At 38.6% G+C, this 23,172-nt stretch overlaps 3 protein-coding genes and 1 pseudogene across 5 annotated transcripts in view; 1 reads left to right on the forward strand and 3 right to left on the reverse strand.

Moving 5' to 3' along the window:
• The window catches only part of LOC144651724 (uncharacterized), a 165,431-nt gene that overhangs the window by 10,754 nt on the left and 131,505 nt on the right, over positions 1-23,172 (forward strand). The window lies entirely within an intron of this gene.
• LOC144651655 (uncharacterized) overlaps positions 1,781-23,172 on the reverse strand; it is a 32,128-nt gene continuing 10,736 nt past the window's right edge. Inside the window, exon 3 of the transcript XR_013570357.1 lies at positions 1,781-1,838. The gene's annotated coding sequence lies outside the window, so the exon portion shown is untranslated. The remainder of the gene's footprint in view (positions 1,839-23,172) is intronic.
• On the reverse strand, positions 2,189-9,376 carry LOC144651657 (uncharacterized). 2 transcript variants are annotated; one of them, XM_078511605.1, is made up of 3 exons: positions 6,062-9,376; positions 5,084-5,387; positions 2,189-4,581 (listed from the first exon to the last, which is right to left on the reverse strand). In XM_078511605.1, exons 1-2 carry the CDS (start codon positions 8,590-8,592, stop codon positions 5,111-5,113), a joined length of 2,808 nt encoding a protein of 935 aa, XP_078367731.1. In that variant the 5' UTR covers positions 8,593-9,376; the 3' UTR covers positions 2,189-4,581; positions 5,084-5,110. The 2 variants fall into 2 exon arrangements, with proteins under 2 accessions (XP_078367731.1, XP_078367730.1); XM_078511604.1 differs by having other exon boundaries at positions 2,191-4,581; positions 5,084-5,390; positions 6,062-9,373.
• On the reverse strand, positions 15,923-22,310 carry LOC144651656 (uncharacterized; annotated as a pseudogene). Its single transcript, XR_013570358.1, has 2 exons — positions 19,538-22,310; positions 15,923-18,578 (listed from the first exon to the last, which is right to left on the reverse strand). The product of XR_013570358.1 is annotated as an uncharacterized LOC144651656 (transcript).

A 23,172-nucleotide genomic window follows, 5' to 3' on the forward strand; every position in this document is an offset into this window, starting at 1 on the left:
AATTTGTTTAAATTTGGGTTAAAATCTAGACGAGGTAAGTGCCTCGTCTTGCCTCTTTCTACGGCCCTGCCGTACTCGTTACGGAGAGTTGCTCAGTGTGATCTTTCAAGAAAGCTCGTTCCAATTCAATGGAAAAGATTATCTTTAAGCACATCAAACAGCCATGGGCACGACAATCGCCGCAGTTTCCGCTGTCATCTTCATGGCCAAAATAGAAAACGAAATACTCAGACAAGTAGCAATAAGCCTATCCTTTGGAAACGATTTATTGACGACGGACACAAGAAGTGACAAAATAGAAGAATTTCTTCTAAAGGTAAACAGCTTTCACCCTATGATATGATTCATGGCTGAAATCTCAGAAACAGAAACTACTTTCTTGGAGACGATAGTGTACAAAGATGGCAGATTTTAAGTACAATGAGTCTATTTTTATCGTGTGAACATATTAAATACAAACTCAGGCATCGCGAAAGGCTTTAAATATCAAGGAAGAAGCGTGGAGACTTTTCAGAAGGGATTCCTCAGAACGAACATTTTGAGAAAAACATTTAGTCCTTTATGTTAAATCCCGGCTGCCGTCCCCGCTTTAAGTGATCGCGTGCTGTTAAATCACCGCTCCATGGCCCCGGTCTACTGACATTTTGTTAAAACCACCGCCCACCGGGGCCAAAGCGCCGTTAAAAGGGCGTTAAATCCCGGCTTTGGACGCGTTAAATCCCCGCTAAGTCCCGGGGGTCGGGGGGCCGGGGTTTCAATTGACTAATGCATAAGTTTTTCGAAATCATAGCCATTTGATGTACACTTGTCTTTCAGTTTGGAGAACATATCCGGCGTAAGATGTTTGCCCATGGTAGTTCTGTTGTTTCTGAGGTTTGGAAAGCTACTCATGTCGCGTTTTTTCTGACGGTGTTTTCGATAGCAGTAGCCGAGTGCGAGCAGTGCACTAGCACCTAATGCGGTGCCGGCTCCAAGTAAAGCGTAACGATTGTCGGCAAAGTCTTTTAAATTCTGAAGTAGAAATGCCATTGTTTCTTGCAGCTTTCTGAAGTGACACGAAACTTCCAAATAACGTCACAATCGTGATCATCTCGTGACGAAATGGAGAGAGACATCGAAAAGTGAATGGCCGCTGTTCCGGTTATTGGCTAGACTATTTCAAGATATCTCATTAGAAAACTCATTTTCGTTCCCAAAAAATCGAATATAGCGAAACGTTCAGTCTACAACAGCTTACAACAACTCTGACAACTCAACTGTGAGCGCTCGGCAATTTATTTTTTTGCGCGCGTTTTCAATGCGCGCGCTTTGTGGAGTGTGTCCGAGAGAAGACTGGGACCTATGTCCGTAAGTAAATAAGTCAGCCATGTTTGTGCCTTTCAGGGTGTTGTGCGCTTGTTTTCAGTCATTTATTGCTGTTTGTAGTGCAAACGAAATTGCCGATTATATGTTGGGAACGTGTTCATGCGTATACCACGTCTAGATGAAGGTTAGTGTCCATATTCTTTGAATATTTATAGGAAATAGTCGTGGGCCAAGTGCCCAGTAAGAGGTCAAGTGACCCGAGATGTCACTGATCTTTAGCTTATAAGTTTAGTTTATGTTTTGTTTAGTTTAAGCTTATATGTCCTTTGATGCTAGTCATTTCAGGCGTTTCAGTTGAAGGTAGCTTTTGGCAGACATCTTTAAAAGAACTTCTTTTAAAGATGTCTGTTTTTCAAAAAATTCACACCGAGCTCCCACCCTGTTGCTCAAAAGGTTTCTCACATAACTGTTCCTAGTAAATAATAAAGATGGTAAATTTTAAGCTCGGTAATAAATAATAAAGATAAGATGTTCTACATGACACGAGCATGGGACAAAGAAAAAATTCTGAGTCCCCGACGGGAATCGAACCCATGGCCTCCCAGAATACCGGTTGGGCGCTCTAACCAACTGAGCTACGAGAGACTCGTTGTGAGCTGGGCCATTTTACTAGGTTGATATGTGACAGGCGTCCTGCATACTGCTAGTCAGCAGTGTCATGCTCGTGTTATGTAGAACATCTTATCTTTATTATTTATTACCGAGCCTTAAATTTACCATCTTTATTATTTACTACAAAACTTGATGAATTCGACATTGCTGATCCTAGCAGTATGCAGGACGCCACTGTTGTGGTATGCTGAGCAGTATTGTGCCCGAGCGGATCTCAGATATGTTAATTTTCTCCCTTTATATTAATAATTGACAAGGGTGGCAACTTTTTCACAAATCAATTTGAACACGCTGCACAAAATCGCTTTGAACTCCTTCCTTGCCGTTTAAACTCAACAAAAGCAAAAGCTGAATAATTTTTGAATACGCTCAAATGTCACTGTCCTGAAAAGAAGCGAGTTTTAGACAGAATTTTAGCTCCCTGTTTGCTGTTTTCCCCAAGGGGCCTTTTTGTCACAGTTGCAGCCAGTTACCTTGGCTTATACCCGAGAGATTTACACGCCATCAAGTGTGAATAAACTATGACACTCCCTAGCTCCCTTGCAGAGATGCAGGGGAGCTCACGTGGAGGGTTTTTTGTTTTGAATAATCCCCCCATATGACTTTCCATTAAAGTTTTTCGTTTTTGAGACTGGCCCCCACCCCCTTAGAATTTCCAAAGACCTCCCATGGGTAGGGAATGCATATTTTCTGGCATCACACAGTTTGCTTTACTCAGTCAAACACTGGAATGTTACATTGTACCTTTATTTCAAAAAATTCCTAATTCCTTGAACTGATTATCATTCCCCTTGAAGGTTTGAGAAATCAGGATTCCACTGTAAATATTTATAAAATATCCCTACCCCAGGTGTATTTGCTGCACATCCAGTCCCAAAACCTCAAGCCCTCCCACAACATGAGATCTAACCTTGATAAGTTTTTTTTTTTAAAATAGTGGTCAACAACATGTACTGTTAAATCTGCTGTAAGCCAAATGAATACCATATTGCTCCCCTACTCTTTTCAAGCATTCAGCACTTACATGTGTTCCCTTGTTGGTGATGGGGTTCAGGTTATCAGGAGGTTCAAAAAATCAGTTTAAGAAATCAGGATGTCCTTGATGTACCCAAGGAGATGCACTACATGTACACTGTAGATGACTTGATCATCACTGTACTTTTATTTACACATAGCATTTTTATTTTATCACATATTAAACAGAACTAATTATTCAATAGGACATTTTTGAGTAACCCATAATGCCTCTTTTTCAAAACGACTCTACGTTCGAAACTATTCAAATGATAATGAGTTTGATTTGCATGAAAATGAACCTGTAGGTGAAACTCATTTTCATTTGTATGGTTTCGCACGAAGACTCATTTTGAAACAGAGGAAAAGGGTAATTATAACTTGGAAAAATGGCCTATCGCACTCTAAAAAATAAAATACGTTTACTGGCTATAGCTGCATGCAGCTGACTTATAGCATCTATTTTACTATGTTTTCGTTTATATTTAAACACATTTTTTAATCTCAGTCAGGTGATGGATTCGAAGGTTAAGATAATTATAACCATGCAATTGCTTGAAATAGGGTCAAAATAATTTGGTTTAAAAACTATACACATTCCAATTACACTCCTGTATAAACTGCAGTCAAGACCTAATGTATTTTGAGAAGATTAATAGTATTATTCAATTGCAAATGGAAGCTGACAGTCACTCAATGTGTGGTTCCAGAAAATATCTATACCCATCATACAGATGTTTTTGGAAATTGTGAGAGGGTGGAGGGGTCTCAAAAGCACAAATTGTTTAAGGAAAGTATAAAGCTAAATTAACTTGAATTTCCAGAGAGGTAGGTTCAAACCAAACCACCTTCTTTGAGGGAAGTATGGATATTTTCTGGAAAAAAAATTAATGACTGGACTCCATTCTCAAAACTCAAAACTACTACAGTACTTAATTCCTAAAGGGAATGGAACACCGCTTCATGGCTTTTGAGAACATCAAGGATTAGGATCCAGTTGAGACTGCGGTCAACTAACTTGTACATTTCACTGGTACTATACTCTTTGGAAATGGGAAAGTATCTTACAGTGTAACACAAACCCACCAAAAATAATTTTCAATTGAAAATGGTGAAAGTTAATATTTTATAAAAATAGTTAGTGACATAAGCCTCTCAGGTGACACTGGATATCATCACTTAGTGTTAAATTGTTTTGAACTGGGAACAAAGTTGACTGGTTAACTCCACAAACAATGTGTTTTCCCAAAAGAGCAGTTGCCAAATAGGACATCCTGTTTCTTAACTGGTAACAATAAAGACTTGCACCTCCGTAGGCTTATGGTTTTTTTTCTTCCAGATTATATCATATTAATTTTACAAACAGCGTGATATTGCTTGACTCTAACCATGCTTCAGTCGAGAAACATCTCATGCTTAATGCCAAGTTTGATAATCACACATCAGTGGCAAGTCATAAGAAAAAGAGTTGTCAATGTTTCAAATTGGTACATCCTCATGACTGACTGCACCTTTATGTTTGTGTCTAATTCTTGTCTTGAGTACATTAAATGTTTTTTTTTCTGTCATATCAGTTGCAAATGTATACACCTGTAAACAAAAAAGATATTTCTTGAGTATTAAGTAAGGATATTCATGTAGTGTAAATTAGGGTTTATTTTAAAACAACTATGCTCAAATCAATAACCGGATAATTTAGTAGATTTTTTTGATATTGGATTAAGGTAACCATGACTACTTGTACATGTACCTGTAATGAAATTTACTGTAATTGAGGATTAACATATTATTGAAATTTAAAAAGGTAATTATAATTATGATTGATTTCGACATAATATTCAATCAAAGATATTTAATGATGTATATACAAGGCTAAACAGATAAAAAGGGGGATATAAACAATTATGCCAAACGTTTACGAGATGTATGTCATCATCAGGCTGATGATGACAAGTCATTCATGTCAAAAATGTCTGGTTCCTTTTAATTGTTTTCATCCTTTTTTTTTATCTTTTTAGCCTTGTATATACATCATGAATGATTTTGTTTTCACAAAGGTCAGGGCAGGAGTTGTTTTTTAAAATTCATTTACCTTTCAAGCTCAGGGTGGCCAATTTAGCTATGGTATCCATTCCTCCAACTCCTCTTCAAAACTGTTGTTTACACAATACAAAGAGGCAATGTTATCTCTCTGACGCCCAGGCATAACATTATACACATGGCGTCTGGTGTGTTGATGTGGTGTGTACATGTAGTTGTCATGGTAACCAGGACACTCATCTGCAGGACAGGCTGGTCCACAATGGAACTTGACAAAGGGAAAGTCCCTTTTACAAATTCCATCAACCATGGAAAACACTTGACACAGCACATCTGCTGGCTTCATTCCATTCTTGCTGCTGTCAAATAGAAAATGTATAACTTTGTTTAGCATAAAACTGTTGAGCCGGCACTATTGGCCTCCACAGTGGCTAGGGTTTTTCATCCAGGTACACGCAACCCAATCATTTCATGTAGTTTTCTAAAAAAATACAAAATGTATCTCTCAATCACCTTTCTCCAAAGGCCACTTAATTCTATCCCAAGAGATTTCAGATTTAGATTTTTTTATTATTTTACACTTTTTTGTACAGAAATGGTACACAATTAACAGAAAATACATTATTGAAAGAAATAAAATAAAACAATAAAGTCCCAAAATAAAATGTGCCAGTGACCAAAGAAGCTTAGGCTTTCGTGTGGGTCACTGACAAACAAACAAACAGACAAGACATATTTATTACGAGAAACAATAGGGGTCGAAAAAAATACAAAAATAAATACAAAAATACAACTGTAAGTAATACTATTATGAAAATAATGGAGACCAAAAGTGTGTGGCACTGTGATCTGGTTACAGAGTCATCTAAAGGGGGAATATCTTGATGTACTAATAATTTTCATTACCAACATTAAAAGAGACATTCAGTTTAGGAGAATTTGTATTTCGAGCTTGGAATTTACTAGGGTAAGGAAAAATGTTTGAAAAGCGAAAGTTTATAACAGAATGGTTTCTACATTGTCGAATTACCTGGAGCTGAATGTCACTTCAATGACACCCTCTTCTTTCATCAGTTTCAGTCTGTAGGGCTGCCAAGGACTCATCCAGAACTTGCCAACATCTCTGAACACAACAGCTGGACCATTTGGAAACTCGACCTTGCTGTTTTTGTGGGCACGTGATAGCATGCGGTGAAACAGAGGTTCTGGAAGGAACCTCGTGAAGAGCACATAGAACTTTTTATCTGCGGTGCTGTCATGCCATGCTGGGATAGAACAGTCAGTAGACATTGGTAGCAAGGATGGGACAAAGTGGGTTGGCTGGTATTCTTCATCATCACATAGGCTGCAGATTTTCACCTTCTTGTTTAACAAGGGGCAGATCAAATCGTATTCCTCAAGGAATGCAGTCATGGCTTCTTCGTTCTTCTGTACTTTTGAGAATATGCTCTCCAGGAGTGATTGGGTTAGCATTCCTTTGTCCTTCAGAAGTTTCCAGTCACGCCTGACGCCCCTTTCCTGCATCATTTGTGGTGGTGGTGTGACAAGCTGAATGATAATATCAACCAATATCTCAGGTTTGAGTAGGACCCATTTGGACAGCTCTTGATCCTTGTCAAGGTATATTACCAGACCTTTTTCATGGAAGTATTTGAAGGTTTCTTCAGACCAGTTGGTGCAAATGAAGTTGTCTAATGCCCTTGGAAACTCTTCAAGTGTCACACAGAACTTGGCTTCCTTCTTTTCTCTTAGATTGATGATTGCATCTTGTATAGAAATCCATGACAAGGGAATGTCACAATCTATCGTTGCTAAACTTTTCTCAGCAACAGACATGATTTTTGTCTGAAGGCTTTGAATCCCTACATCATTTTCTCCTATGGAATTCTCAACAGGAAAAAAGATCAACTCTTCAACATCATTGACAACCAGCTCATCACAGTAGAAATCCCATAGGTTTGTCTTCAGATGGACGTTTAAACGTTCCATGCAGGTCTTGTCCATGTCCCCTCTGTGTGTTCCAACAAGGAAGATTGGTGTCGCGGGTGGTACGTGGCTACAGACAGATTCCAACCAGAACTGAAGTCTCACAATGCCCGCATTAATATTCCTGAAGTTATATTCTACAAAGTTAGCTATGTTGAATACAATGACATAAATGGCCTGACTCTTGAGAAATATATGATGGTAGGCATAGTACTCTTTATCTCCAGCAAAATCAAGGATCATTAGTTTGAGTGAGGGGAATTTTTTGTTAAGGGCACTTCTTAACATTCCTGCATCGGTTTTTCCATTTACAAATAGTAGTAGTGTCATGAAACTTGAATTTTTGCAAAGGCATTCGGATCCATTGATGCCATTTAGTGTAAGAACACAAAACCATTTTCGACGGAAAGTAAAACAGATAAATAAAGGGAATATTATTACAAAATATAACATTGGCGAAGTCAATGCTAATTTACAATGATAAAAGACTGCTAAAATGAGTAGTATGTTACAAGGCCCCCAAGATCCGTCTTTTACTGATGACATAAAGCTATCAAAAATTTTTGGTTCACAGACAAATTCAACTGGGGAAAAAAACACAAAGGGAGTAATCATACACGCCATCTGTACATCATGCATGTAGGAGTTGTCGTTTGTTACCAGTGCCATAAACAGTTCCGTTGTAGGTACTTCCGTAGACTCTTTATCTGTAGCGCTAACAAGTGATATAGCTACTACAAAGCCAATAATTAATCCAATAAAGATTGACAAAAGAAACCGGTAAAAGCAGAGTACCCCAAGGCTTGTCCGAAAAGGTATTTGTATTGGTCCTATTAAGATAAACAAAGCGACGAAGGCAACTATTCCAGCGATTGTGCCCAGCAGCAGAAATGCACGCATACTGGCCAACTCTACATATTTTTCATCAAAATAACATATCAATAGAGCTAGATATGAACCTATTAATAATCCGCGCCGGCTGAAAATGAAAACGAGGGTAGCTATTGTAAACCTTGCATCACTGTTGCAGACTCTGTTGCAGTGAATAGCACAATACAGACCATATCGAAAAACGATGTGAAAAAAGTAAACGTGGTAAATTACAAAACTTGTCACAGGAAAATTATTCATCATTCCTGAGACCGCTATAAAGAGGACAATTATAAAACCAATTAATGTCCAGAAATAAACAAAGAACCGCCAAAGACCCGTCATAATAACCGTGACTTCTTGAGCAACGTTATAACTGGTTTCTCTTCCAGTTGTTATCCAAAGCATTTCTACCAGGCCTGTTTCGAGGAACCTCCACAGGTCTCCAAAGACGAGATCCTTTAAGTTACAGTTTTTCCAGTCATGATCCACAAGACTCCAATCAATTCCTTGCGTTTTCTGCTGGTTGGGATCAAATGCTTTTCTAGTTAGCGACCGAACAAGACTCGTTTTACCAACTTCAGAGTCGCCTAGAACCAAACACTGCTTTGGGAATACAAACTGTTTGTCTGTTGTCTCTTGTTCTGTTACTTCCAAGCTTTCATAAAAGAGCTTTCCCCGACCGTCCTGCACATGATGTGGCATTTTGAAAATCTCTAGTGCTTTGCATTTTCACAGACTGACTAGTCGGACAAAGTGTTGTCAATTTACGGTTAACCGTAACCCGGAAGTCACCTATTTCATTGCCGACCAAATTTAAAGCGTGAACAGGTGACGCCGAAACATGATCTGATTGGGTATTAAACGTGGCATGAATTGTCGTCAAGCATTTGAAGTTAATTTGATTTTGGGGCAGAGTTTGCGGAACGAGTAGGAGACAGCTCACTGTGATCTTGTCAAAAACTGGTCAGTCAATACCTCTAGTCAAAGAGTGTCATAGTAGAAGCGAGTTATGGTGGTTTAAATGCGCAAATTTAAATTAAATGCCTTGCACCTCCTTCAAAAAGCGCTCTTTTAAAATTCCGCTTTTGTTATGACACACTACAGTATTCATAGTTTACTTATCTGCAGTGACAAGTCATGCAGTTCTGTATCCGCGCTGTATTCTCTGCCCCAAAATTGTCGGAAAAGTCCAAACTTTGAGATTTCCGAAGGCGTCCCGACCAAACCACGATCAGTTTCCAAAGGAGAGATGTAATTATGGTAATTATATTTCACGCGTTTAAGGGTGAGAACAATGCGTTTTTAAAAAGGACACGATTGTTTATAAAAAGTTTATGAATGTTATTGTGATTACTCTGAGTTGCAGAAATATTCAAAATTGTATGAAAATTAGGTCATAGACTTTTCACAATCTATATAAACGCATAACCCTAAGTGCTGTTTTAAATTGGTTAAAATACCAAAGAAACAGGGATATTTTTCAAATCACGCACACGCGCCGATATTTTTATCCAGTCTTCTCAAACTCATTAATAATTCATAAAGCTAACACAATGAAAATCATAACCGTGACGGTGGTTTGAATACCCGATCTTAATTAGCATAGATTTTTACGATTTTATTTCTCCGTTTACTCCTTGGTTTTTGTTTCGATTGAGAAGATATATCAAGCACTCGAGACAGTGTTTCATCGGCTATCCAAACACCTCAAATTTCGTCAAAAATACTCCGCTGCGCGTCGTATTTTCAACTCTCTTCTCGGTGTTTGGATATCCCATAGTAGTTAGTATGGATATCCTGATGAAACACTGCCTCTCGTGTTTGATATATTACATAAAAAATCTGGTAAAGTTGTCAATGTCAGTTGTTGTACTTCGTGCATACGATGAGCCTAAGGTGTCCCCCGCGACCTTAACCACAGTAACAAGACCGTAACGCGAGCTTTCGCACTCAAAATGTTCACCACAAACAAGTTCGGGCGAAACATTAAACCTGGAGTGGAACTTTCTCGAAAGGCGTATGCACTTGACACAGATCAGGATCATTTTCCCTGAAGAAGTCTCCTATATCCAATCTTTCGGCATTACGAAACCGGCGTATGTCAAAGTTTCGGCGCGAAAGTTGCCGTTACGGTCTGCCAAACTTCAAACGTTTGACGACCAATCATGCCACGTTTACATTGTGAAGGGGCTATGTCACGCAATTAATTAAAATATCACAACGGCTTAGAACTGTAGAAGAACTCAAAAGAAACACAGAAAGGCTTAAATAGGGATGCATGGATGGACAAAATTCGAGAAGTTTAAAACGGATTGCGTTTGGGTAAACTTGAAAAACGTCGGCCCGCCTTTTTCAAGTATTTCTCAATTTGTATGAAAGTGTCATTTACAATGTTCGAATATCATCCTTGTTTGTTGTGTGGCCGTGATTTTGCCAATAAAAGACTCTTGCTCTGCCAATTTAAAGTTTAGAGCTCTAAGTTAACAAAAATAAATAGAATTATCTTGCCCCTTCCTTGTCTCACAAGGACTGGGGACTACCGAATTCACAAATTCAATTGAATGAAACAGTGCATTGCATTGCGCGAATCATCCTCACGAGGTAGTTTCAATCATGATCAGACGAAAAACGTTAAAAGTGGCGGACATGCGGCCTGGGGGGAGGGGGGCACTCCCTATAAATGGGGATGTGCCGCTGGATGGGGTCGCATTTTCAAGCATTTTTTTAAAGGGTGACTAGAATGGGGTCACACTTTTCCGGGATTTTGAGAGTAAGAAACTTCTGGCAAGTTGTGATCTATAAACAAAAAGATTCGCCGAAAAACACCGTATTTATTGCTGTTGTTTAATATTTGACAAACGGCTTCCATTAAATATCCGGCCTTGAAATCACAACTTAAACATTAACCAGTAAATGTTTATGGTAAGCAATTGTACCAGAATGTTTGTAGTCTAGTTGTAAAGTAAAGTGTTCTTCATTCAGTTTAGTAAATGTGTCAATTCATTTTAGACCAGGACCAGGGGGGCCGAGCAGAGTGCCTAGTCCAGCCCGGTGACAGCCAAGCTGCCACAGGGCTGCAGCTGCCAGACAGTCACAAGAAAATACTCATTAAAATACCATGACCTTGCTGTGTCTGGCTAGGTCTGGTGAAAATGACACAAAAACACTCCACTATGCCCACCCCCCTAGAAAGCCAGCAGTTCAACCCCTGACCCTGGGCTCCCTAGGGCTGCTAGCCCTACCACTCAGCTACCCGGCACAACCTTCCAAGACGTTGCCCCTCCTCAATTTTTTCTTGCGGGACTGGCTTGAAGGCCGACCGACGTCGGCCTTCAAGCACGGTTCGCGGAGTCCACCTTTTGTCAAATCAGTGTAGATATAAACATTGACTCTGTAACACATGATTATCATAGGATGAATTTTTTTCTTCCCTTTCATTGTGAGCTGCAAATAACTGCCTTTCTAGAAATAATGGTCTGCTCGTGCGCGTCACCGTCCAACAGTGATTTTCTTGTATTACTTCCAACAAGCAGCGCTTGTTGGAAGCGCTTCCCACTTGCAAATATATTAAACTGTGCAAAACAAATTCAGTGATCGAATGATAAAACAATTATTGAACTCAGTTTTCGCAAAATTTCCTGATTTGCCAGTATTTCGCAGATCAGTTATTTGCCTCAGCCTTCGGCTTTTCGAAAGAGGAAGAAAGCGACGAACGTAATTCCAGCGCCTGTGCCTAACAAAATGAAAGCGGTAAGTACTGGCGAACTTGACAAAACGTTCATCAAAATGACTCAAGCTATAACCTAAATATAAGCCCACTACGGCTAATGATAAAATTAAAGGTAGCCAAAATAAATCTAAGTTTACTGTGGAAGCACAACATTTGAAAAGCGCACGATTGGAAAATCAGTTGCACATGGCAAATATAATGAAATGATAGATACGCCGCAGGGTAGTTACCTAGCGCGGATTTGAGAAACAGGGCTGTAGTCATTAATGTGTACAGGAATATAAACCGCCCCAAAAAACAGTGAACACATTGAACTGTCGAACAATAACAGGACTGATAGCTCAGTCTTCCAATTCCTAGCAAAGCCACTTCCATTTCGCCCGTTGTAAGAAACCTCCACAAGTCTCCAAAGACAAGATCCGTAAAGTTACAGTTTTTCCACTTGTGGTTCACAAGACTGTGATCTATTCCATGCGTTTTTGGTTGGTCGACATCGAATGGCTCTCCCGAGAGCGATTTATTAGACTTGTTTTATCAACCCGAGAGTCGCCAAGAACCAAACACTGTTTTGGGAACACAAACTGTTTGTCTTCTGTATCGCCTTGTTCTCCTGTTACCTCCAGCTTTTCGCAAAAGAGCTTCTCCTGACCTTGCTGTAATGAGGGTCCTGAAGGGGGGTCCTAAATCCCAGTTCCCAGCCCAATTTTGGTCCAAATCCCAGTTCCCAGGTCGATTTTGATCCAAATCCCATAATAAACAAGAAATCCCATAAACAAGAAATCCCATTTCCATAAGTACAGGTTAAAAATCTGTGCATATAACGCCTATAAATTTGGCTTTATCGTTTCTGGGGTAAAGACACCCCCTCTTTCCATTCCATGCCACATTGGACCTCTTATTATATTGACTGTATTCTGACCACCAAGCTTTTTCAGAGTTTTGAAAAATCTATGACTTCAGGATCCCACGAATATTCTGATGGGGATACATACACTTGCAGGAGTCCTTGAAGGTACTTACAGAAAATCCCATTTTTTGGTATTTTCCCTTGTTTGATAGGTTTGTCTTATGTCAAAGCAACTTCATCCGCTTGCTCAACACATTTATAGCACCAGTATCTTGTGAAGTTTCCTCATCGAGTATTTACAGATTCCCTGCATCACTAATCATCTCTAGATCTGTAGATTCGAAATCAAAATCAAGACAAAATTCTTCTGTGTTATGGTATTCACTTTCGTCAATTTCATAAAGATCAGTCAGAACATCACTTGAATTACAATATCACCAATCACGTCCTGACAAGTTTGCCATGTTTCAAAGGTGAATGAGCCAAAGTTTATCGATATCAATTCGAAACATCTTTGGACCTTCCTCGGAAATCTTCGGTTATCTTCGGAAATCTTCAGAAATTTTCAGAAAAGTTCGGAAAATGTTCGGAAACATTCGTATGACCTTCGGACAACAGTTTGAAAATCTTCGAAAATCTTCGGGAAATGGTCGGAAATCTTCGGAGAGTCGTCAAAAACATTGTTATTAGTAGGTTTATAAAATAAACAAAATAATACATGGTTGCTTGGAGATATGAAATTTATCTTCTCATGTTCAAATCGATATCTCACTCGTTCGCTGCGCTCACTCGTGAGCTTTTGAGTTGAACATTCGAAGATAAATTTTATATCTCCACACAACCATGTTTTATTCTCTATTTAAACAAACCGCTGATCACGGACATGATATGACCGCAGCGTAAAGCCTGGAAAAATACTGACTTTTTTGTGTCATCAAAATGGGATAATTCGAGTATTTGTTTGAAATTATAGTGTCAGAACATAGCAAGTCTCACAAAGAAGAGAAATCCCATTCCCATTTTCCAAAGTGTTTGTCCCATTCCCAGTGGTAAAATCCCAGTCCCAGTGCACGAATCCCATTTTCCCAGCCCAAAAAGAGGCAAATCCCAGCTCCCATTTTACCCCTTCAGGACCCTCTGTAACTGCTGTGACTTTCGAGCCGTTTGATCAAGCATTGTGGACATCGCAGCTATAGAGCGAGAACAATTAGTCAGAAGTGTCTGCCAGTCGGCGAAAATTTGTAATCCAAAACCATGAAAACGTTCATACAATTATGTTTTGTTAGGGCATAGTTAGGGTATGTGACTTTTGAGCAAAAATGCGCGACAACTTTTTTAGAGACTGGGGCAAGTTGTAACGTAAATTCCTTCACAGAACCCTTCACCGCTGTTTGTTTTGACAGACTTATGACCACTTATGAAGATTATACCGAGTCAGGATTTTGAAATTTCCAGCCTTTATGGAAATATCAATAAAATAGACCTTTTAAGAAATCCGTAATGTAACAGTGATTTACCAAAAAATTATTTCGTACGTACCGTAAACGCAAAAAAGAAACGTTTTCCAGTGACATGTTTGCGTGGCTGGCTAGCTACGTAGATGACAATCGGGCTCATTAAGTATCTCAGGCTTGCGTAGGGCCTATTTGGACAAATCTTGATCTTTGTCGAGGTATAACATGCCTTTCTCAGTGAAGTATCCAAGGTTTCTTCAGACCAGATGGTGCAAAAAAGTTGTCACGTAACATTGTAAACTCGCGAAGTGTTACGCAATTTGCGTGACACTTCGCGAGTTGAACTCTTCCTTTTCTACTTTGCCCAACTTATAGTTTCATTGCGTTCTTCTATGATAAATATGATTTTGCTTGAAAAGTGTTAATGCAAGTGAACGTCATTTTGACCGTCAAAGATCTCGTCAGAAAAAAAAAAAAACAGGCTTTTTTCCAGTGAAGTATTTCAAGGTTTATTCAGACCAGTTCGTGCAAACAAGTTGTCAAATAACATTGTCGAATCATTGGAAACTAGTCAAGTGTCACGGAAACTCTTCCTTTTCTATCTTTGCCCAACTATAGTTCCATTGCGTTCTTCTGTGATAAACATGATTTTGTTTTTAAGAGTTTTAATGCAAAACGGAACGTCATTTTTTACCATCAAAGTTCTCCTCATATCAATGTCCAAACATCGTTCTCAATCATCTCATCCCAGTTAATAAAGATCTTTTAAAATGTGCGATACGATTTTGTTTTAAAGAGTTTTAATGCAAGTGAACGTCATTTTCAGTGACCATTAAAGCCAATCTCGTCAGAAAAAAAAGCCTTTTTTTCAGTGAAGTATATCAAGGTTTATTCAGATCAGTTAGTGCAAACAAGTTGTCAAATAACATTGGAAACTCGTCAAATGTCACGGAAACTCTTCCTTTTCTATTTTCACCCAACCTATAGTTCTTCTATGATAAACACGACTTTGTTTTAAAGAGTTTTAATGCAAAACGGAACGTCATTTTTTACGTACCATCAAAGTTCTCGTCAGATCAATTTCCCAACATCGGTCTCAATCATCTTATTACAGTTATAAAGATTGCAAACAGAAGATCTTTTAAAATACTATTTACAAGGCGAAAAAGTTATAAACAGTCAAAACGAAACCAAACGTTTTTGAGGCGTTGTCATCATCAGGATGTTGATGACACACCTCGAAAACGTTTGGTTTCGTTTTAACATTGTTTAATATAATTGTTTTAGCGAATATTATATCAACAGAAGATCTTTTAGTCCCAGTTTTTCTCGTCTGATCGTCCAAGAGAGAGTATTTCTGTAAAGAACTTTTGTTGGTAATCACTGACTGAGTCAAGTGACTTGATTCCCAACCCGCACTAAATTTCGAACGTTCTTTTACAGTATACTTTGGGTCTGGATTTACACCTGTTGAAAATGTTTTCCTTTCTAATAGCGCACTAGATATCAAGCACAGAAAGCTGCTAGATAAAAATAATAATAAATATGTACTATAAAATGTGTTTTCAAAGTGTGTAAAGTGCTTAAACTTCTGTCTCATTTTGCGAAACGTTTCGGGAAAAACCCCTTCATCAGTCGCAAAGTTCATTTGAACTTTGCGACTGATGAAATGAAACAGAAGATGAAATTTAAGCACTTTTTAAGAAAAACACATTTTATAGTACAGAAGGCTGCTAGTCAGTTTGATTTCTTAAAATGCACAACAAAAATTAATGTGAGTTTAACTACACAAAATATTCCCAGCCAATTAAGTATTTGCAGAATTGGTTCAACGGCCATAAATGGTTAATGGTGTGTGCTCTCCTTTCTCTTTCATTCTTATAAGCAAATAAATGATTCATGGCACCATTATCACGTATTCATTTTGATTATGGTAACTCAGTGTTTCTTGTTTCATTATAGATTTTATAGATAAAAGCCATACTCATTCAATAAACCAACTCAAGGTGAGAACAAGTTTATTCACATTAAAAACGTACTAACAAACACTCTATGATCTTTTCCCTTTAGCTATGTTAGGTCCGGGGAGGGACTCTCTATCTGGCACTGACAGGGATGCTCTTTGTGCCTTTTAAGGATTGAAAAGCCAGCTTTTCTGGTACTACTTAGGGTGTGTCTCCATTTCAAATGTCCATTTTTAAAGTAAACCACAATATTGTCAAGAAATTATGTTTGTCTTGTGCATGGCTCTTGGCTGGCCAGTGTCATTCACTAGTCTGATATCACCTTTCATACCCCTTAGGGTAAAAATTAACTTGAACCACACCCCCATTAGAAAAGGTATTGGGGGATTGAGTCCAGTGTGTACTGTTTGGGTTTTTGAAAAATGGCAAGGAGCATCCCCGTCACTTTTATATGGGAGCCCCCCCCCCCTTACTCCCTGTAAATTACTTTAAAGTTGATCAGATTCTATCCAATTGAAGCAATTAATACATCAATATTTATAATTAATCAATATTAATTATTTTTCATTGTGTTTCTACTAATAAGGCAAGTTTGTACTACTTGTACCATACAGATAGCTTATACATTATTTAACCTTGCATAAACTGCTCCTTAGTCTACATTAATAGGTCATAAATACAGTAAAATGCTGTTTTGTAACCGTCCCCTGCCTAACTTTTGACCCATCTTTCTGCTAATAAAAAAATATATTATTCTGTTTACTATAAGCCCCTCAGATATCAACCCTCCCACTTTTCCATACCAACTAACTTGCCACAGAACATTGTACTTGAAATACAAGGATGGCAGAACATTTTTCTAACTGGAGGGGATGGGGGGGGGGGGGCTTGCTAGTGACTTGAAGTGGGGGGGGGGGTGGGCTTAAGAGACTCTTCTCCTAGTAATTCTTTATTTTTCGGAAATACTGTATGGGGGGGGGGGGAGTGCTAAAGCCCCCCTAGCCCCTCTGGCTCCGCCGTCCCTGAAATAGAAATAGGTAATAACTTTTTTCAAGTAGGGTGCAGATGAAAACATTTGATCAGAGTGGACTTCTTGCAGTAATTATCACTCTTTAGAGTCAGCTTATTTCCAAACAGCTTTTTGCCACTCTATAGTCCTTTTGGATAAAGTCAATTCTCTTGAGACAGCAATGACTTCAATCATTGAGACATGGTTGAATTTCACATGTTTGGAACTAAACTCACCTTAAGGTGAACTACTCCATAATTTAGAAGGACAGCTAGAGCTTGTCCCAAGGGTGTCTGTCTTAGAGAGAGTACACTGCAAAGAATTCTCTTAGTTATAAGCCTAGGCAGAACCCAATACAAAGTTGTATGAGCCCTGGGCTGATAACTGGCATTAATGTTTTGCGTAGTACATATAACTCTAAGTTAACAATTTTTAACTGGTGTTACTATACAGTTGATAAAATAATTATAATACCTGAATCTGGCCAGCTTCAATGAGCCACCTCAAAACCTGACCCTATTCGTGGTTCTGCAATTATTTATGAAAGAAAATGACTATAATAAAGCCGGCCTGAGACCAGTGGCAATAATAATAAGGTTGCTCTGTTCATGAGGGCATTAAAGGCCATCTGTAAGCCATGAACATACATGTGCACTACATAAATGCACGGATACTGATTTGATGGGAGGTTGGCTAAAAAATGACCTAGTTTTGATGACATGTAAAATTCAGGACATTGCAAATGAACAAGACGGTCTAGATTTCTAATGGTCTAGATTTCTTATTTCAAATGAACACTTTCACTGCAGTCTTGCTCAGTCAGAGCTCTGCCATTTATTCAGTTTTGTAAATTCTTTAAAATCTTTATTTCTCCCTAATGATTTAGAACTTCTTAATTTTGTAGTTGAGTATTTAGTGACACATGATTGTGCAGTTGTCCCACACCAAAATTATTTAAGCTATGTGTATTGTAGCATGCATAGTTGGCAGTTTTGCTGGAGTTAATGCCCGCGCAAACAAGCTGCAAAGCTGCAACAACAAGTGGTTATGGGCTTAGGCCCCAACTGCTTCGCTGCTCGTGTTATGGCTCTGCTCCTTGCTCAGGAATGAGTTAACCAACAAAATAGCCAGCTACACAGGCTACATGCAATGTTATAGACTAACATTATTTAAACGGGGGGGGGGGATTATAATATTGTATGCCACCTGAAGACATCTTAGTTAAAAATCTCATATCAATTGAAGACAACTAAAAATTGGTCATTCCATCTTCCAGGTTATTTTGTTCTGAAAGTGCTAATATGCCATCTACATGTGCCTGCTTTACTTGTGGTTGATATCTTTTGAAATGTTAGAAACAGTTCAAAAAAACATACACGGCTTATATACCTATGGTATCCATTCTTCTAACTCATCCTCAAAACTGTGGCATCCACAGTACAGAAATGGAATGTTATCTCCCTGACGTCCAGGCATAATATTAAACACATGAAGTCTGGTGCCGGAAGGTTGACCCACTGGGTGTGCCATGAACTCATCTTCATCCTGGTGACCAGGGCACTCACATGAGGGGCAGGCAGGTCCACAGTGGAACTTGACAAAGGGAAAATTCCTTTTGCAAATTCCATCCACCATAGAGAACACTTGACATAATACATCTGAGGGCTTCATACTATTTCTGTTGCTGAAAAATAAATTGATGGAAAAATTTGTGTTAATTAACCAGTATAATTTTTAAATTTTCTTGCAAATTATATAGTAAGCAACATAATGACAGTGTTTGGTAAAGTATTAACATGTAACGCAAAGAAGAGAGTTGAAAGGATGTTGCACTATATATCAGAAGTTTTTTACCCTGAAATTCAAGGCACTTATTAAATACACAATACACTGATCAAACACTCCCTTAAATTAACATTTTATACCATGAGTCAAACAAGAAAAAACACTAGTTGCTCTCTGTTAATACTTTAAATGGGTTTAATAAGTTGTGGTTGAATATTATGTTTTGATGGCTGTCAAAAGCTTCATTGTTATTTTTTTTTTTTTTGTATTTCTCATGGTCAGAACAAATGTGTTGTTTTCTTGGCCAAAGAGGTGCAAATCAAACCCCTGCCCCAATCCTTATTGCCAGTTGCAAGCAGGTTTCCCCAGATAAGTTCTGATTGGTTAAATTGATTCTAGGATTTTAATTAACCACTAATATATAGTTAGGTAACTATGCTTTACTTTGTTCTAGTGAAAGTGGATTTTTGGAGAGCCTCATTACAAGTTGTGGTAGCTGTGGCCTTATGGTTAGTGCACCCGAGCCCGGATCGAGCTGTCAGGGGTTCAAGCCCTGGCCGGGATCACTGTGTTGTGTTCTTGGGCAACACACTTTACTCTCATAGTGCCTCTCTCCAGCTAAATAGTGTTGGGGGACCCTGCGATGGACTAGCATCCCATTCAGGGGAAGGGGGGGGGGGGTAGAAATATTCCTAGCTGCTTGATGCTACAGAAACCGAGATACAACTGTAAGCTCCGGCAGTATGGGCCTCATGGCTCGAGGCTTCCCTTTTGATTACTGAAGTACTTAACTAGTCAAGAGTAGATGGACTCGGTTTCTGTTAAAGTCAGTATAATATCTAATGTTAAAATACTGACCTGCAGTTAAGTGTCACTTCAATCATCCTCATGTCTTTCATCAGTTTCAGTCTGTAGGGCTGCCTGGGACTCATCCAGAACTTGCCAACATCTCTGAACACAACAGGCTGACAGCGTGGAAACTCCACCTTGCTGTTCTTGTGGGCACGGGAAAGCAGGCAGTAAAATAAGGGCTCTGGTAGAAACTTCTTGAAAAACACATAGAACTTCTTATCTGTGGCTTTGTCATCCCACAGTAAGCACTCATTTGCACATATTGGTAGCAGTGAAGGAACAAAGTGTGTTGGGTGCAGTTCTTCAGAGTTGTACATCTGAACGTTTTTGTATGCCAGTGGGCAGATCAGTTCATATTCTTCAAGAAATGCTGCCATGGCTTCCTCATTTTCATGTACTGCTTTAGAGAGGATTCCCTTCAGAAGTGATTTGGTTAACATTCCTTTGTCCTTCAGAAGTTTCCAATCGTGCCTGAAGCCCCTTTGCTGCGTAATTTCTTGTGGTGGCACAACAAGCTGAATGATAATATCAACCAAAATCTCAGGCTTGAGTAGCACCAACTTGGACAGCTCTTGATCTTTGTCAAGGTATATTACCAGGCCTTTTTCATGAAAGTACTTCAAGGTTTCTTTAGACCAGTTGGTGCAAATGAAACTTCCAAATAGTGTTGGAAACTCTTCAAGTGTCACACAGAACTTGGATTCCTTGTTTTCTTTCAGACTGATTATCTCATCCTGAATTTGGATCCAAGACAGAGGGATTTTAAAGCCTTTAGTTCCCTTGTACCCCTCTGCAAGAAACATAAGTTTCTTTTGAAGCGTTTGAACTCCAGCATCATTTTGACCTTCAGAGTTTTCGACAGGAAAAAAGATCAACTTGTCAACATTGTTTTCGACTATCTCATCGCAGTAGAGTTCCCACAGATTCTTCTTCAGGTGGCTATTTAAGCTTTCAATGACGGTTTTGTTTATGTCCCCTCTGTGTGTTCCTACTAGAAACATTGGAGTTTTTGGCGGCACATGGCTACAGACAGATTCAAACCACAGATGAAGTTTCTTGATCCTTTCATTTATGTCTTCAAAGCTATTCTCTACAAATTCAGCCATGTTGAATACAATAACATAAATGGCCTGGCTCCGTAGAAACATGTGATGGTATGCATGATACTCCTTATCTCCAGCAAAATCAAGGATCTTCAGTTTAAGGTAACAGAACATTTGAATCAGAGCCAATTCTAAATGTAGCTGATTTATTACTGCTTTCTCTATGCAGACTGCAGTGAATATAGTTGAACGTTCATTTTCATTGCCAGTATTGGCTAATGCAGATATAAGGCAAAAATATTCTGTATAGACTGTATCACAGACGAATATAAGGTATGTTATAACAAAGTGCACATCTAGAGATAAGAAAAGCCCAATAGTAATGCAAGCACAAGACCACGTAAATAAATGTTACTTTGTGACGCCACCCTGGTAGTGACTTTACAATTCTTGGCACTGATTGAAGTGTTAACAGTGCATGGCAGTAGAAATCCACTACTAGTGCCATTACATCAGTTAATATAGTTCCCTTCGGACTTAATTTCATCAAAACTGAAAAGAACGCGAAGGCGATAATAACTGATATCACGAAACGGCCAATAAATATGATTTCTACAGGTTGTTGATTCTTTAGTTTCAGTTGTCCTGGATACCGACACTTCCTCTCGACACTAAACGATCTCAGGGACTTCTGTAAAAAGATGAAGAATCTCGAACACTAGCAGAACAACTGTTGCTATGAAAAGGATTACATAGATTATTGAAATAGTTCCAGATCTTCCACTGAAATAGCCATTTAACATTACAGAAAGAAATGCGCCCATTAACAGTCCACGATGATTGATGATAAAAACGCATGTGATTACTATTAATCTGAAGCGTCTCCAGTCAAAAAATAGGGATAAAATGTGTCCTATAAGGACTATAAGTATTAAACTTAACAATGAGTAAAAGTCTGCAGGATCACAGAGTAAACCATATTTATAGTTAAGTGACAAAAATGACGACACTAACAATAATGCAAAATGCAGATGAAAAAGAGTGCGGAGATAGCCAGCGATATTGGTGACATTCATCGACTCTTGGACAATTACATTGCCAGTTGTTCCAAAGACGGTTAACTGAACAATAATTTCTTTAAAGAATACACCAAAGTTTCCAAATATGAGATCCTTTGGATCCAATTTTTGCCACTTCCGGTCCACAACACTATATTCAATTCCTTGAGTTTCAGTTTGCTCCAGATCGAATGGTTTTCCAGTGAGCGACTTTACCAGACTTGTTTTACCAACCCCAGAGTCTCCAAGAACCAAACACTGCCCTTGAAATACAAACTGTTTGCATGCTCTGTCTCTTTGATTTCTTTTCAGCTTGCAATCCTAGGCCCTCGAGCAGTCGTTCGTATGTCTGCCTTCCTTCTGGCAAACGATCTTCAAGTTGTAGCTGCGTTATTATATTATTGTGACTATCAAGACTTTCATCTTCAGTGACTAGTATACGTTGGAAATCAAGAACAGTATCGCCGCGATCCATCATTCACGAACGTCACGTAGGGCTTCTTTCCGTGTTTTGTTTTCACTTGTTTCAGTGCCAGGACCATGTTGGACTGAGTCACCAGTCCTTTTGGACTGAGGTTGATCGCGAGGCAAAGCTCAATTTTCCTTGTAAGCGTAAACGCCACAAGTGTCTATTTCAAGGACAAACAATGCAAGAAGCCCTTAGGCTTTACAGACGGGCCTGATACGTAGCGTCAAGGGGTATTACACTCCCTTTTATATATAATTTTCTCCCGAGGCTGAATGCTGTTAACCTTTATGAAAATTTGCGCCTAAAAGACCTAAAAAATTCACGTTTTTAAAATGTTCTTATTTTTTAAATTTTACAAACAAAGTGGTTTGCAGTAAATTCATTCCTGACCGATATGTAGACTTACAAGTCACCAATGAGTCAGGATTTGAATTCACCAAGATTTATTCATTAAGTACATATATTTGGGACTCACAACAAATAGGATAAAGTTCGTTCTTACCTAAAATTCAGCCTTGGGCACGTTCTTAGGATGTTCTTAAATTTTTGCCTTTTTTTCAACCTCGACGTTCTTATAAAAAAGGTACTTACAAAAAAGAGTGTCTTCCATTATTCCACCGCAAACATTTTCGTTATTCTTATTCCATTATTCCTCTTCAACCCCCGATAATTTTCTTTTGTTTTGTTTACGAAGGTTGTGTTATATTGAAGCGTGACATACGCTATATACGATACACGTCCGTCAATGAGGTCATGTCATCAAAAGTCGTCAGAGAGATTTTTGTTTTCATTCTAATACTAAAACTCGTAAAATATAACGTGTTTCTTTCGTTTATATCTTGTACAATTCATTTCTTATTGCCCGGTTCTATTTTATTTTTTGTGGTTAAAGGGAGAATTCTTTTTGTTGAGTCAAACACATACACAATGCGTATTACATGTGTTATTATAAAACCCCTCTTCCCTATCATCTGAGCAATTTCAAGTGGCTGATGAGAGATCACCCGTAGTAATTAAGCCAAACAGAATAAATGACGTAGAAAGCCCTTACTGAAAAACAAGTGATTTAAT

This window comes from Oculina patagonica, chromosome 4 (genome assembly GCF_052425735.1).
Source record: "Oculina patagonica isolate OP01 chromosome 4, crgOcupat, whole genome shotgun sequence".
Taxonomy (NCBI): domain Eukaryota; kingdom Metazoa; phylum Cnidaria; class Anthozoa; order Scleractinia; family Oculinidae; genus Oculina; species Oculina patagonica.